Source organism: Somniosus microcephalus, chromosome 2, assembly GCF_052327205.1.
Source record: "Somniosus microcephalus isolate GS21.2 chromosome 2, FLI_Smic_1.0, whole genome shotgun sequence".
Lineage (NCBI taxonomy): Eukaryota > Metazoa > Chordata > Chondrichthyes > Squaliformes > Somniosidae > Somniosus > Somniosus microcephalus.
Window position 1 is genome coordinate 45,571,422 of NC_140988.1, and position 12,439 is coordinate 45,583,860.

Genomic DNA, 12,439 nt, shown 5'->3' on the forward strand with positions numbered 1-12,439 from the left:
TGTGGAACTCGCTACCACAGGGAGTACTTGAGGCAAATAGTATAGATGCATTTAAGGGTAAGCTATATAAGCACATGAGGGAGAAAGAAGTAGAGGGTTATGCTGATAGTTAGATTAGGAAGGATGGAAGGAGGCGCAAGTGGAGCATAAATGCCAGTGTGGACTGGTTGGGCCGAATTACCTGTTTCTGTGCTATATAATCCATGTAATTCTATGTAATTGCCCATCTCTGTACATCGGCTTCGAAAACCCTCATCTGGATAGGCACTGGAGGTCCTGGTGGAGGAGGTCCAGAGGAGGAGGGATGCCCTGTATCTGCAGGAGGGAATGAGTCCACCTTGCTCTCCTGCTCTGCCTGGCCTCATCTCCTCCTCCAATTCCTCCTGCAGACCAATGGGGATCTCTAGCAAGATGCCCATGACCAATCACTCCTTTTCTCCTAGTAGCTCCTATAAGGTAGAATAGCACAGCACTTATTCTTTTTAGATGGAGTCCTCAGAGAATTTCTGGAATAAATGTTGATCGTGTTTGTGAAATCTTGACAAAGTGGGGGTTTTTTTATTTGTTTTTTATGGGATGTGGGCATCACTGGCAAGGCCAGCATTTATTGCCCATCCCTAATTGCCCTTAAGAAGGCGGTGGTGAGCCGCCTCCTTGAACCGCTGCAGTCTGTGTGGTGAAGGTACTCCCACAGTGCTGTTCGGTAGGGAGTTCCAGGATTTTGTCCCAGCGACGATGAAGGATCAACGATATACTTCTAAGTCAGGATGGTGTGTGACTTGGAGGGGAACATGGAGGTGGTGGTGTTCCCATGCGCCTGCTGCCCTTGTCCTTCAAGGTGGAAGAGGTTGCGGGTTTGGGAGATGCTGCCGAAGAAGCCTTGGCGAGTTGCTGCAGTGCATCTTGTAGATGGTACACACTGCAGCCATGGTACGCCGATGGTGGAGGGAGTGAATGTTTAAGGTGGTGGATGGAGTGCCAATCAAGCGGGCTGCTTTGTCCTGGATGGTGTCGAGCTTCTTGAGTGTTGTTGGAGCTGCACTCATCCAGGCAAGTGGAGAGTATTCCATCACACTCCTTACTTGTGCCTTGTAGATGGTGTCCCAGAAAGTCTCTTGATGTGTTTCATTAGTAGTAGATGGTTGGGGGGAGGTAGAGAGAAATACGTAACCAGATCCCAGATGGGAAAGCTAGTAGGGTAGAAGGTAGTCAACCGGTGAATATAAATATATTAACCCAGAGATACATGCATGTACTTTAGCCTAGGAAAAAACAGGCACTAGCATACGCGAAAGGAGGCGAATCACAGAAAACCCACAGTGCAGATAGAGGCCACTTCGGCCCATCGAGCCTGCACCGACACATATCCCACCCGATCCCCGTAACCCCTACACCAACACACATCCCACCCTATCCTCGTAACCCCACGTATTTTTAATCCCCCTAACACTAAGGGTCAATTTATCATAGCCAATCAACCTAACCCGCACATCTTTGGACTGTGGGAGGAAACCGGAGCACCCGGAGGAAACCCACGCAAACACGGGGAGAATGTGCAAACTCCACACAGGCAGTCGCCCGAGGCCGGATTCGAACCCGGGTCCCTGGCGCTGTGAGGCAACAGTGCTAACCACTATGCAGGAAGCATTAGAAATAAGATGTCTGAACTATTTGTGGCAGTCAGGAACAACAATATGGTGGGAATATCAGAAACATGGATAAACCCAGAGGATGAAAATGAATTTAACATTCAGGGGTATAATGTGTGCAGAAGGGACAGAAAAGGAGGTAATGTAGCCATATATGTCAGGGACAACTAGAACATAAAATAAGTTGATCCTGTGGGAGGAAGTAAGATACATAAAGAAGTACTCTGGATAGAAATCTCCAATGTGAAAGAAATCCAAGCTAACACAAGGGATTTGCTGAAGAGCACCAGGTCAATACGAGGAGGACCGTTTGCTTTATAAAGAGATAAAAAGAGTTTTTGAGAAACTGGAAAGTTATTTTAATAGGAGACTTCAACCAGCCAAATATAAATTGAGTTCCCAAGAGGTTTGGAGTGAGAGTTGGTAAATGTAATGCATGACTGTTTCATGATTCAAGTGTGCAAGGGAAGCCATGAGAGCCGGTGCTCATCTTGATCTGTTTTTCATAAATGGCCCAGACAACATCCGGGAAATTTAAGTCAGAGCGCCCCTAGGGTAAAGTGACCGCAAGTTTAACACAATCTGGGATTCAGTTATACCAAAGACCAGGAGCTAGGTTTCCAACTTTGAAAGAGCTAAATTCAAAGAAATTAAGGAAGAGTGAAAACAAATGGATTAGATTAGGATGTTTGTTAATATTTCAGTAGAAGACAAATGGGACACTTATTAAATAATAATGCTGGGCATGCAGAACAAATACATAATGGGGCTGATTTTAACATTGCAACATGCTAGGGGGCGGGATGGGGGGTTGGTGTGTGAAATGCATCTTCAGCATGCCAGTGGCTTGCTCAATGATACATCTGGTTGTCATTTGGCTTTCATTGTATTGCTCCTGGGCCTCATTGGTTGGGTTCCTCATGGGTGTCATCAGCCATGTTGTAAGTGAATACCCCTTGTCTCTGAGCAGCCATCTGGTAAGTCTGCTTCGAGGTGCGAATAGTTCAGGGAGGGTGAACTGTCGCAGGACGGAAGCATCATGGCAGCTGCCCGGGAATCTTGCGTGCACCTGCATAAACATCTTTTTGTGGTTGCACATCAGCTGCACATTGATGGAATGGAAGCCCTTGCGGTTGATGAATACTCCTGGGTCATCTGGAAGTGCCTTAAATGCCACATGCATGCAGTCGATGACGCCCTGTACCTGTGGGAAGCCAGCCAGAGCCGCACACCTGAGTGGCTGCTCACTCTGACTGGCGTTATTGCAGAAAAAGTGTACATAATTGCTGGCCCTTACAACAAAGCCATCAGAGATTAGCGTGCAAAGTTAAAGTACATGGGATTGGGGGTAAGGTACTGACTTGGATAGAGAACTGGTTGGCAGACAGAAAGCAAAGAGTTGGAATAAACGGCTCTTTTTCCGAGTGGCAGGCAGTGACTAGTGGGGTACCGCAGGGATCGGTGCTAGAACCACAGCTCTTCACTATATATTAATGAGCTAGACGAGGGAACTAGATATAATATCTCCAAGTTTGCAGATGACACAAAGCTGGGTGGGCGTGTGTGCTGTGAGGAGGATGCAGAGAAACTCCAGTATGATTTGGACAGGTTGAGTGATTGGGCAGATGCATGGCAAATGCAGTATAATGTGGATAAATGCGAGGTTATCCACTTTGGTGGCAAAAACAGGAAGGCAGATTATTATCTGAACAGCAATAGATTGGGAGAAGGGGAAGTGCAATGAGACCTGGGTGTCCTTGTGCACCAGTCGCTGAAGGTAAGCATGCAGGTGCAGCAGGCGGTTAAGAAGGCAAATGGTATGTTGGCCTTCATAGCAAGAGGATTCGAGTACAGGAGCAAGGCTGTCTTGCTGCAGTTGTACAGGGCCTTGGTGAGACCACATCTTGAGTATTGTGTGCAGTTTTGGTCGCCTTATCTGAGGAAGGATGTTCTTGCCATGGAGGGAGTGCAGCGAAGATTTACCAGACTGATACCTGGGATGGCAGGAATGACGTACGAGGAGAGATTGGGTCGATTGGGCTTATATTCACTGGAGTTCAGAAGAATGAGAGGGGATCTCATTGAAACTTATAAAATTCTAACAGGACTAGACAGACTAGATGCAGGATGGATGTTCCCAATGGCGGGGGAGTCCAGAACCAGGGGTCACAGTCTAAGGATAAGGGGTAAGCCATTTAGGACAGAGATGAGGAGGAATTTCTTCACCCAGAGAGTGGTGAACCTGTGGAATTCTCTACCACAGAAGGCAGTGGAGGCCAATTCACTAAATATATTCAAGAAGGAGTTAGATATATTTTTTAAGTCTAAAGGGATCAAGGGATATGGGGAGAAAGCAGGGACAGGGTACTGAATTTGGATGATCAGCCATGATCTCATTAAATGGTGGAGCAGGCTCGAGGGGCCGAATGGCCTACTTCTCCTATCTTCTATGTTTCTATGAATCGTATTAAAATAGCTAAGGATGAAGCTAAAAGGGACCTAGGACTCTTGGTAGACTTAATGCTCAACATGTCCAGTCAATGCAGAGAAACAATCAACAAAGCCAGAAGAATGTTAACTACATAGTCAAAACAGTAGAATACAAGTCAGCGGAAGCTCTGGTCAGATCACACCTTGAGTACTGTGTCAGGTTCTAGTCACGAAGGAAAAAGGGTGACTTTCAAGCACTGGAGGCAGTGCGGAAAAGAGCTATGGGGCTAATCCCAATGTCAAAGGTCTGAGTTGTGAGGAAAGACTTGAGTGACTTGGGCTTTTCAGCCTTGAAAAGGGGTGTCTGAGAGGTACTCCTACAGAAGTGAATTAGTTAACAGTACAGAAACATGAATCAAGAGTACCACATTAAATCAAACTGCGAGTAGGACAAGGGGACACAGGTTCAAACTAGCGGAAGGTAATTTTAGGATTGATGACAGGAATTTTGTCCCTACAGAGTGCTCAACCCTTGGAATGGCAGACTGAGGAGGCAAAAAACCTAGAATCATTTAAGAAACAATTAGTGCTGCAATAGGGTGGGGAGGTGAGAGATGTGTCCTGTCATTCTGGATGCATGAAATAATATGAAATGAATAACTTTCCTGATCCATGTGTATCGTCTGAATGCTTCACGGGGCTATTTCATTACAGAATGAACAGTCATCTTGGTGACATCCAAAAATGCAATTTCCAATTGTTATCTGGTGTTAAAAACCATCTAATTAAAAAGTATACACGGTTTGAGAAGAGACCCAATTCCTAAGCCATTAGCCTGTTTACTGGGCTTTTAGCTTATTCATTTTCTGTTTGTTCAAGACAATCTACAAAGAAGCTATTTCATTCATCAATGTCGGGATGTCGGGTATTGTCATCATTCTTCTGTTTGTTTCCTCATGTGACGAGGGTGAGAGAATTCCATAAGCAAGAATTTTGCATGTGTACCACCAGAGACGGCCTCTCTAAGAGTTCACAGAGAAGTTTTAAGAATTTGGGAGTGTAAATTGTGCTTGTATAGTATTGTGCTTGTATCTTTCTGCCTCTGTATTTTATCTATAAATACCACCGGGCAGTAGCTTTTGTCTATTTGAGGTAGTCTTGTGATATGGCATTTTCCTCATCTAAAGTGATAGAAGAATGTCATGAGCATCTGATTTGTTCACCATTAAGCCATTTGCCAGGTTAATTATTAGACTCTGGCTACACTAACTCATATCTGCCTGAGAATAAAGACACATGTTTTGGTTCATAAAAGGTTTGGTTTGATATGGAAATTTGTTGACAAGCTGTTTAACAAAAGGTGTTTTTTGGTGGGGGTGGGGGGGAAGGACTTTGAGAGCCTGAAATGTTTGTGCTGAATCAGCTTTGTTAATATTCAGAATATTATCTCGTCTTCCAAAAGGACCCTCCCCCAAATGATGATTTAGTCCTGTATCTCATTCCAGTTTGAGAGTACAGTTCAGCGGTGTTGCTGGGCTCCTAACTAAGACGCATCAGAAAAAGCGGATAAAAAAGTCTCGGAACTACTACAATGCCTACATTTCTCCAGCCACAAACTCTGTTTGTCAAAGCACACGGGGAAGTAGTTTACAGTTGGAACAAAAAAAAATTCTGGAGTCTTTAACCCATTATGAGCTCCAGAGAAAAGTCTATGAAGATTGTTCTGCAGTCTGCCTATAGCATTGAAACACAGTGCTGTATAATTAACATTTCTAATGCATCTGGTTTAATTATTCTCTCAGGATGCATTTTGAAGTTTTCAGACGATTGGAACGTTTGCTGAACGCACTGCCACAATTATAATTTAACTTTCAAATAAAATGTAGAATGACCAATTATGTTAATTTACATATATTGACCTAACACCTGCCCTGTTCCCAGTTTGTGCCGTTAAAAGTTGAACATGGTTGTTAAGTGTCCATTTTTTCCTAAATACTTTTATCTAGCTGCTGATCACTGGCTCTTTTTGTCCCATTGTAGATGCTGTTAAGCCATCCAATCCCTCTGGACATGCCGCTACTGAGATACCTCTTTCTGTCAGTACTACACAGCCTTCTGTACGGCCAGCAATTTCCATGGGTTCGCTACCTCCCCCCTATCAGCCGATCAGCGTGCGACATCCGGAGTCGTTATCCAGCCAGGAAGATCCACAGGATTATCTGTGGTTAGCCAACTGTGAAAGCAAAAAGCCTGAGCCTGCCAGGTAAGATGAGTGCTTAGAAAGTGTTACAGTACTGTTTATAAAGTGCATTAGTGCGACAGTGCTTAATCTGAAGAGTTTGTTAAAATCGGGACGTGACTTTACCATTTGTATAATTTGGAGGAGTATTCTAAATAGGAATTTTAATTGTACTCTCTGTAAATGGTTATAGGCTGTCTTGATTTGTAGTGATTTAAACATATATATATATTATAAAAAGCTACTCATATTTTGAGGTTGGCTATTGAATGTTTACGTAGGCATATGAGCTGGGGAAGTTCCTGAATTAAATTTTGAACAGTGATATCATGACTGTTTCTTTGATGCTTATCACTTGCATCATTCTTAATTTTTTAGGAAATATTTAATATTAGAGATGCTGAAAAAAGATGGGCAGATAGTTGACATTTTTTTACTTGTGCCCTGTCGCATTAATGAACTTAATTTGTTGCCGAGTTAACTTACTTAAAATGTGGCAAAGTATCCAATGTGACAAAGTTGAAAGTATGAGGATGGTGTTTTCTTGGTCAATGGATTAGGAAACTAGGAAGTGAAACTGTCCTCACTCTGCCTCTGCCTCTGTTCGGTTTTTGAATCTTTAACGCTATTACTCCCAAGCTCTGCCTCTTTCCCAAAATCTATTCCTCTGTGTTGGTTACCTGTCTTCCTTAGCTCAGTCTTTAACCCTCTATTCCTCATTAAACTTTAAACCTATATACTTTTTTTGAATGAAAAGGCCACTATCGGACTATTTATTTAAATCACATTATCGTGGAAACTAAAGCTTTTAAAAGTGCTTTGGTCTACTTCTGTCTGTCCGGCAATGCAAAAAACAGCAATTCTTTCATCTGAATTGCACAAACTTATCAGTGGAAATGTTCTCCAGATGAAAACTTGCTCACGACAGTACTATCCTGTTTTTCATTGCAATCCATATCTATGCAGGAATGAACAGATTTATCCCAGCTAGATTTGCAAATGTCAAGAAACGTAACCGCTTAAAAGCAGGACATATGCAACCAGTTACACAGCTCCCTTTCAAAACTAGTACTTGACGTAAGAAAACTACTAGGCACTTGGTCTAAGCGTTAAACAAAGCTTTAATCAACTGTTTTACAACATGGAGTTGTGTCCTTCACTAGTTCCTGTTAAGAATGCCCTGCACAAGCTGGGCCCGTGCCCGAGTATTTATACTCTCCCTGGACAGCGCCACCCGCAGGCCGCTCAGTATTATTTCATACGTCTTTCTTTCATGAATGAATGACTGATTCATGTCAGTACTTGAATAAAAGGAAACCCCTTGGAGCACTTAATAAAGAAAAAGTGGGAACTGAGGTGGGAGGAGGCACATTTAGGGAAGGAGCGAGGGAGAACACAGGCTGTAGCGAAATGCTCCTCATTTGTCAAAAAGGCAGGGTCATGTAGTGGGCGCAGTTCCGCAGTCGAGTGCAGCAGCCACTTAAAATGAATCCGGAAGAAGCCAGCAGAGGTCGCATGGGTTTGCATGGCGTGAATCAGCGAGCAGCATAGGTCTCATTTGGCTAGAAGAGCAAGGCATAAAAGGGAGCAGGGGACAGAGAGGAAAGGAGACTCGAGAGACAGGGAGACTGAAAGACAGGGAACCAGGGAAGAAGCACAGGTCCTCAGTCAAAGTCAGAGTCTCCAGTGTAATAGAGAGAGCGAGCAGAGCAACAACTGAAAACCTACTCATTGTCATGCACTTGTGAGTATCATTACATTGTCTGTAATTCTGTGTATTGTAATAACCAAGTTGCCATATGTGATTGGCTATCTAAAATTGTGTATGAAATAGAGGATAATTTTTGAAGTATGAGATAAATAAAAAGGATTTGAGAATCAATGAAGAATAAATTAACTAACTGGGATTACTGGGGGGCGGGGGCAGCGGAAAGTACCCGCTTCCTTTAAGGGAGAGAGATTCTTACCGACTGTCTAAAAAAAATACAAGACCACCCAGTTAATTAGTAAAATTATTATACGAGAGGAGACTTCCAAATGGTAGCTGGACCCAATTAATAACAGGAGGGTAAATATGAAATCGTTACAAGACTTAGTCAAGTGAAGGGTATCCTGCAGGCTTTTGAAAGTAGGGAGAGAAGTAGCAAGACAAAGTTGTTTTAGGAGAGAATTATACAGGGCAAAGCAAGAACTTGCATTTATATTGCCCCTTTCACATTTTCAATGTCCCAAAGCATTTCACAGGCAATAAATTACTTTTTGAAGTAATTGATGTAATGCAGGCAAATGCAGCAGCCAATTTATGCACACTGCGGTCCCACTAACAGCAGTGAGATAAATAATCAGTTAATCTGTTTTTGGTGGTTTTGCTTGAAGGATAAATATTGACCAGGACACCAAGACAACACTCCTCCTCTTCAGATAGTGCTGTGGTATCTTTTATGTACACTTGAACAGGCAGGTAATCATCTCATGAAATGCCAACGCTTCCAACAATGCAGCACTCCCTCGTTAGTGCACTGAAGTGTCGGCCTAGATTATGTACTCAAGTTCTGGAGCAGGGCTCGAAATTATTACCTGTCTCAGAGACAAGTATGCTACCACTGAGCAAAGCTGCCAGGGGCCTGGCGATTGAAAGATTGGCCTTTTGTGGAGTAGCAGAAAGAGTGGGGTACAAGCAATAATATGCACAGAAGAATGGATGGTGCATGTATAGACATATCATTTTGATATGATGGAGTGAAGTCATGGAGGGACTTGAATATAAAGACAAGGATCTTGAAGTTGGTTTGTCATGAGGACACTGGGCCAGTGGATCTTGGCAAGGGCAGAGATGATGGAAGTGCAGGAGATGATGTGGGTCCAGGGATCAGGTGAAGTTTGCAAGGTTGGAGGTCCTCAAGGAGAGCATTGAGGAAATTAATCATCAAGGTGATGAAGGATATGGATTAAGGTTTCAGCTTCAGTGCATTTATCTATACCATTACACAGAAATTACATAACATAGTTGAAGTTTAATTGTGCCTTCAGAAATGTTTTGAGAAGTTTTTACATTGGAATTGTCTTCTCACACATTTTGTCATCCTCTGAGACTCTGTTGCATTCTTCAATTACATCACCAATTTTGCAGGTTTAAAATTTTCTGATGAATCCTTGGTAATTAAAACTTCAGAATTGCACTTACATTTGATTCCTCAGAACGCAAAGCCCGATTGTATTCTCTGTAATTTTGCAGCTTTCATCGTTTAATACTTAGAACTAATGTTTCAAAAGATATTTTAGAAATCCATCTGTATTAAATTCACTCATCATGTTACTGGGTGTTAAAGATCAATTTAGTTTAAATCTATCAACTGAAAAGCATAGTATCAGAACATAACCTGGAAATGGATTATTTCTGGATTTTCTCTTAACTTAGCATATTTCTATTTATTTTATCATATATTTAACATAATTTAATAAACCTTCCTGTTTGCCTCACTTCTCTTACACACTCAACTCTGCCACTTTTCAAAGTGAAATACGAAGGATCCCTCCAGGGACACAGAATAACTGAGTCAGGATGTCTGGAGTCTCTTAATTTACATCTATCATCCCAGTGTTTGCTTAACAGCACTTAGAGACTTTGTAACTTCAAAAGAGCACATACTTCCACTTTAGCAGAAGAATAATACCTGTTTTTTGCATGGTACAATGTTCTTGTCTTTATAAAACATTGCATCCTCTGGCCTACTATGAGCAGCGACTAGTATAAAGTCTTACATCTAGCGTGCATCTGTTACAGATGCAAGAAGGTGCAGAACAATATTGTTACAAAGAAAAGAGAACACTGATGTGGAGTCTAAAAATTTCAACTACTTTCTAAGCTCAGCAGTTTCCTAGTAGTTACCATTCCTTGAATTGGATCATTGGATCATTGGCCATGAAGGTCTAGGTCAGATTAGCAGCTAACCATTAAAACCGGTCAGCAAACCCTTAACTACCCATGAGCAGTACCACAGAAGGCCCACTAGTTTCTTAAACTTTTGCCAGTAATCACCCCGCTAACATTTAAGTTAAATGGTGAACGCATATGATTTGGTTTAGTTGTTGCATATATGCAATTTTCTTTTTTTTTAAAAGCTACTCATAATTTTCCAAATGTTCCAGAAGCATCTCATTTAATTCCATCCAAGCCAAAGTCATTGTCATATAACCGGCAGTTGGATGCTGTGATGGGAAACTGTACATGTTTCTTTGAGCTAAGATGTGTCGGGTCGCCTTCCTTATCTATACTTGTGGTTTATGATCTGTTGAATTTTTAATTGTTAAATGTCAAACTTTGCTACGAATGATCATGTGAACTAAATGTATGTGATTACAAACACCCATTATATATTCATCCCTCATAATCAACAACATTAGAAAAACCATTTGTCCAAACTACCTATTTTGGACTTTATCTACACAGACCTTTTCAACTTATTTAGTGTAATGTACTTTTTTCTCTCTCCAATGGGATGTTTAGACTGATCAATGGAATATGTTCTCATGTTTTGCATCCACTGTCTGCATCATGTATTCCCAAATTGTATAGCACCGCCAGATCCAAGAATAAACCCCCTCTGCTCTCTTCAACAATGGGGTAGATTTTCTCTCTGCCTTAGATGCAGCAAAATCATAAACCCACTTATAAAGAACAGGTTTACCATTCTGCACTTGGCACACAAAGGAGATTTTTCTCTAATGTGTCTTAGCTCCACTCTCAGAAGAGCATCCCCCTAACGTGTACCAGTGGGAACTTTTCTACTTTCAGCTCTTCTGTAGCCACTGGTTTAAGATTGCTAAGATCAAGGAGTTTTATCCTATGGCCCCGCCAAGCCTTTGCTATGTTGTCATCTTCCATTTCCCCTGTTTGAGGCCGTCCCACACTCAGTGGTCCTTGTGGGTGGTACGCAAAGGGCTTGCCATAAAATCATAGAAGATAGGCCTCTTTTGCACCATATTCAGCCCATCATGTCTGTGTTGGATCATTTCATCCTATCAGACTGGGCAGGATTTAGACAAGGTTCAAGGTGAAAGGAAAGGGTATTAAATCATTGCAGAAGCTGCCCAATGATCTCTTGACATGGCTTCAATCTATTTGCTTACCATTTCTTTCCACTTGCTCTTCTTGACCATCTCTGAATCAGAGATGATGACATCTCAAACCTAGAGCGAGAGATTTCAAGGCTGTTAAAGCCATTTTGATGCATGAAACTTTTGTAAATTGTTGCAATGAATTACACACCAAGCTCCAAATCTTGTTGCACCCTGTAGACTTCAATGTAGAATGAAAATATGTACAAAATAAATTGACTTCCAGTAAGTTTGTATTTATTATTTTACTCTTGAGAAAGACTTTTATAGCTTGCTTGTATCTATGGCACTTGTGAATTTTAGGCACTCGCCCTTGAAGGGAAACAGTAATAAGGTAAGCTACTGATACAATGCCAATATTTAACAAAGTTAATAGTGTATGTTGGATACTAAATTTGAAACATTAACAATACAGCAGCTATTCAATTATTTGCCTGTGCGTCAGTTGATTTTTATATACACAGTTCAGTTTATGTTTAGTGCCAATTATAATTTGACAGGGTATACACAGAATTAAAAGGTTGCAAATTGATTATATTTTGTAATACACTGCTTTATAGTCAGCTGCATGTCAGTGGAAGATGGCACTTTCATGCAAGCAAATGTTTCCTTTTGTTTAATTGAGCTCTTTATTACATTCAGCTCTGTAATTAGATCTCGCCAAGCCTTTGTTATGTTGTCATCTTCCATTTCCCCTGTTTGTGAAATAGCCGAGCATCATCATTTGCCACAGAAGAGGGGGACGAGTATCTTCTGCTGGAAGATTTTGAAAGCAGAAAGCATCCGTTTCACAACCAGTGAGTTTAACAAACTGTAAATGGGTCTATAGTGAAAACGTAGGCTCGTCTGCAGTTCTCAGCATTTCAGGATTGATCTGTGTGGCAGAAATGGTTTGGCTCTCCACTCTGCAAATTGCACTACTGCCACTGCTTGAAATTCTAACCTTAATATATCTGCTTCCTACTAACTCTCTACAGTGGATTTTGTGAAACTTTGACAAAGG

General features: G+C 41.7%; 1 protein-coding gene across 7 annotated transcripts in view; it reads left to right on the forward strand.

Moving 5' to 3' along the window:
• The window catches only part of gab1 (GRB2-associated binding protein 1), a 266,096-nt gene that overhangs the window by 206,780 nt on the left and 46,877 nt on the right, over nucleotides 1-12,439 (forward strand). For 5 of the 7 annotated variants that reach the window (XM_086009189.1, XM_086009155.1, XM_086009145.1 and 2 more), the window contains exons 3-4: nucleotides 6,120-6,342; nucleotides 12,147-12,233. In XM_086009189.1, the coding sequence (XP_085865315.1) occupies nucleotides 6,120-6,342; nucleotides 12,147-12,233 (310 nt within the window). The remainder of the gene's footprint in view (nucleotides 1-6,119; nucleotides 6,343-12,146; nucleotides 12,234-12,439) is intronic. The other 2 variants (XM_086009162.1, XM_086009180.1) reach the window with 1 other exon arrangement.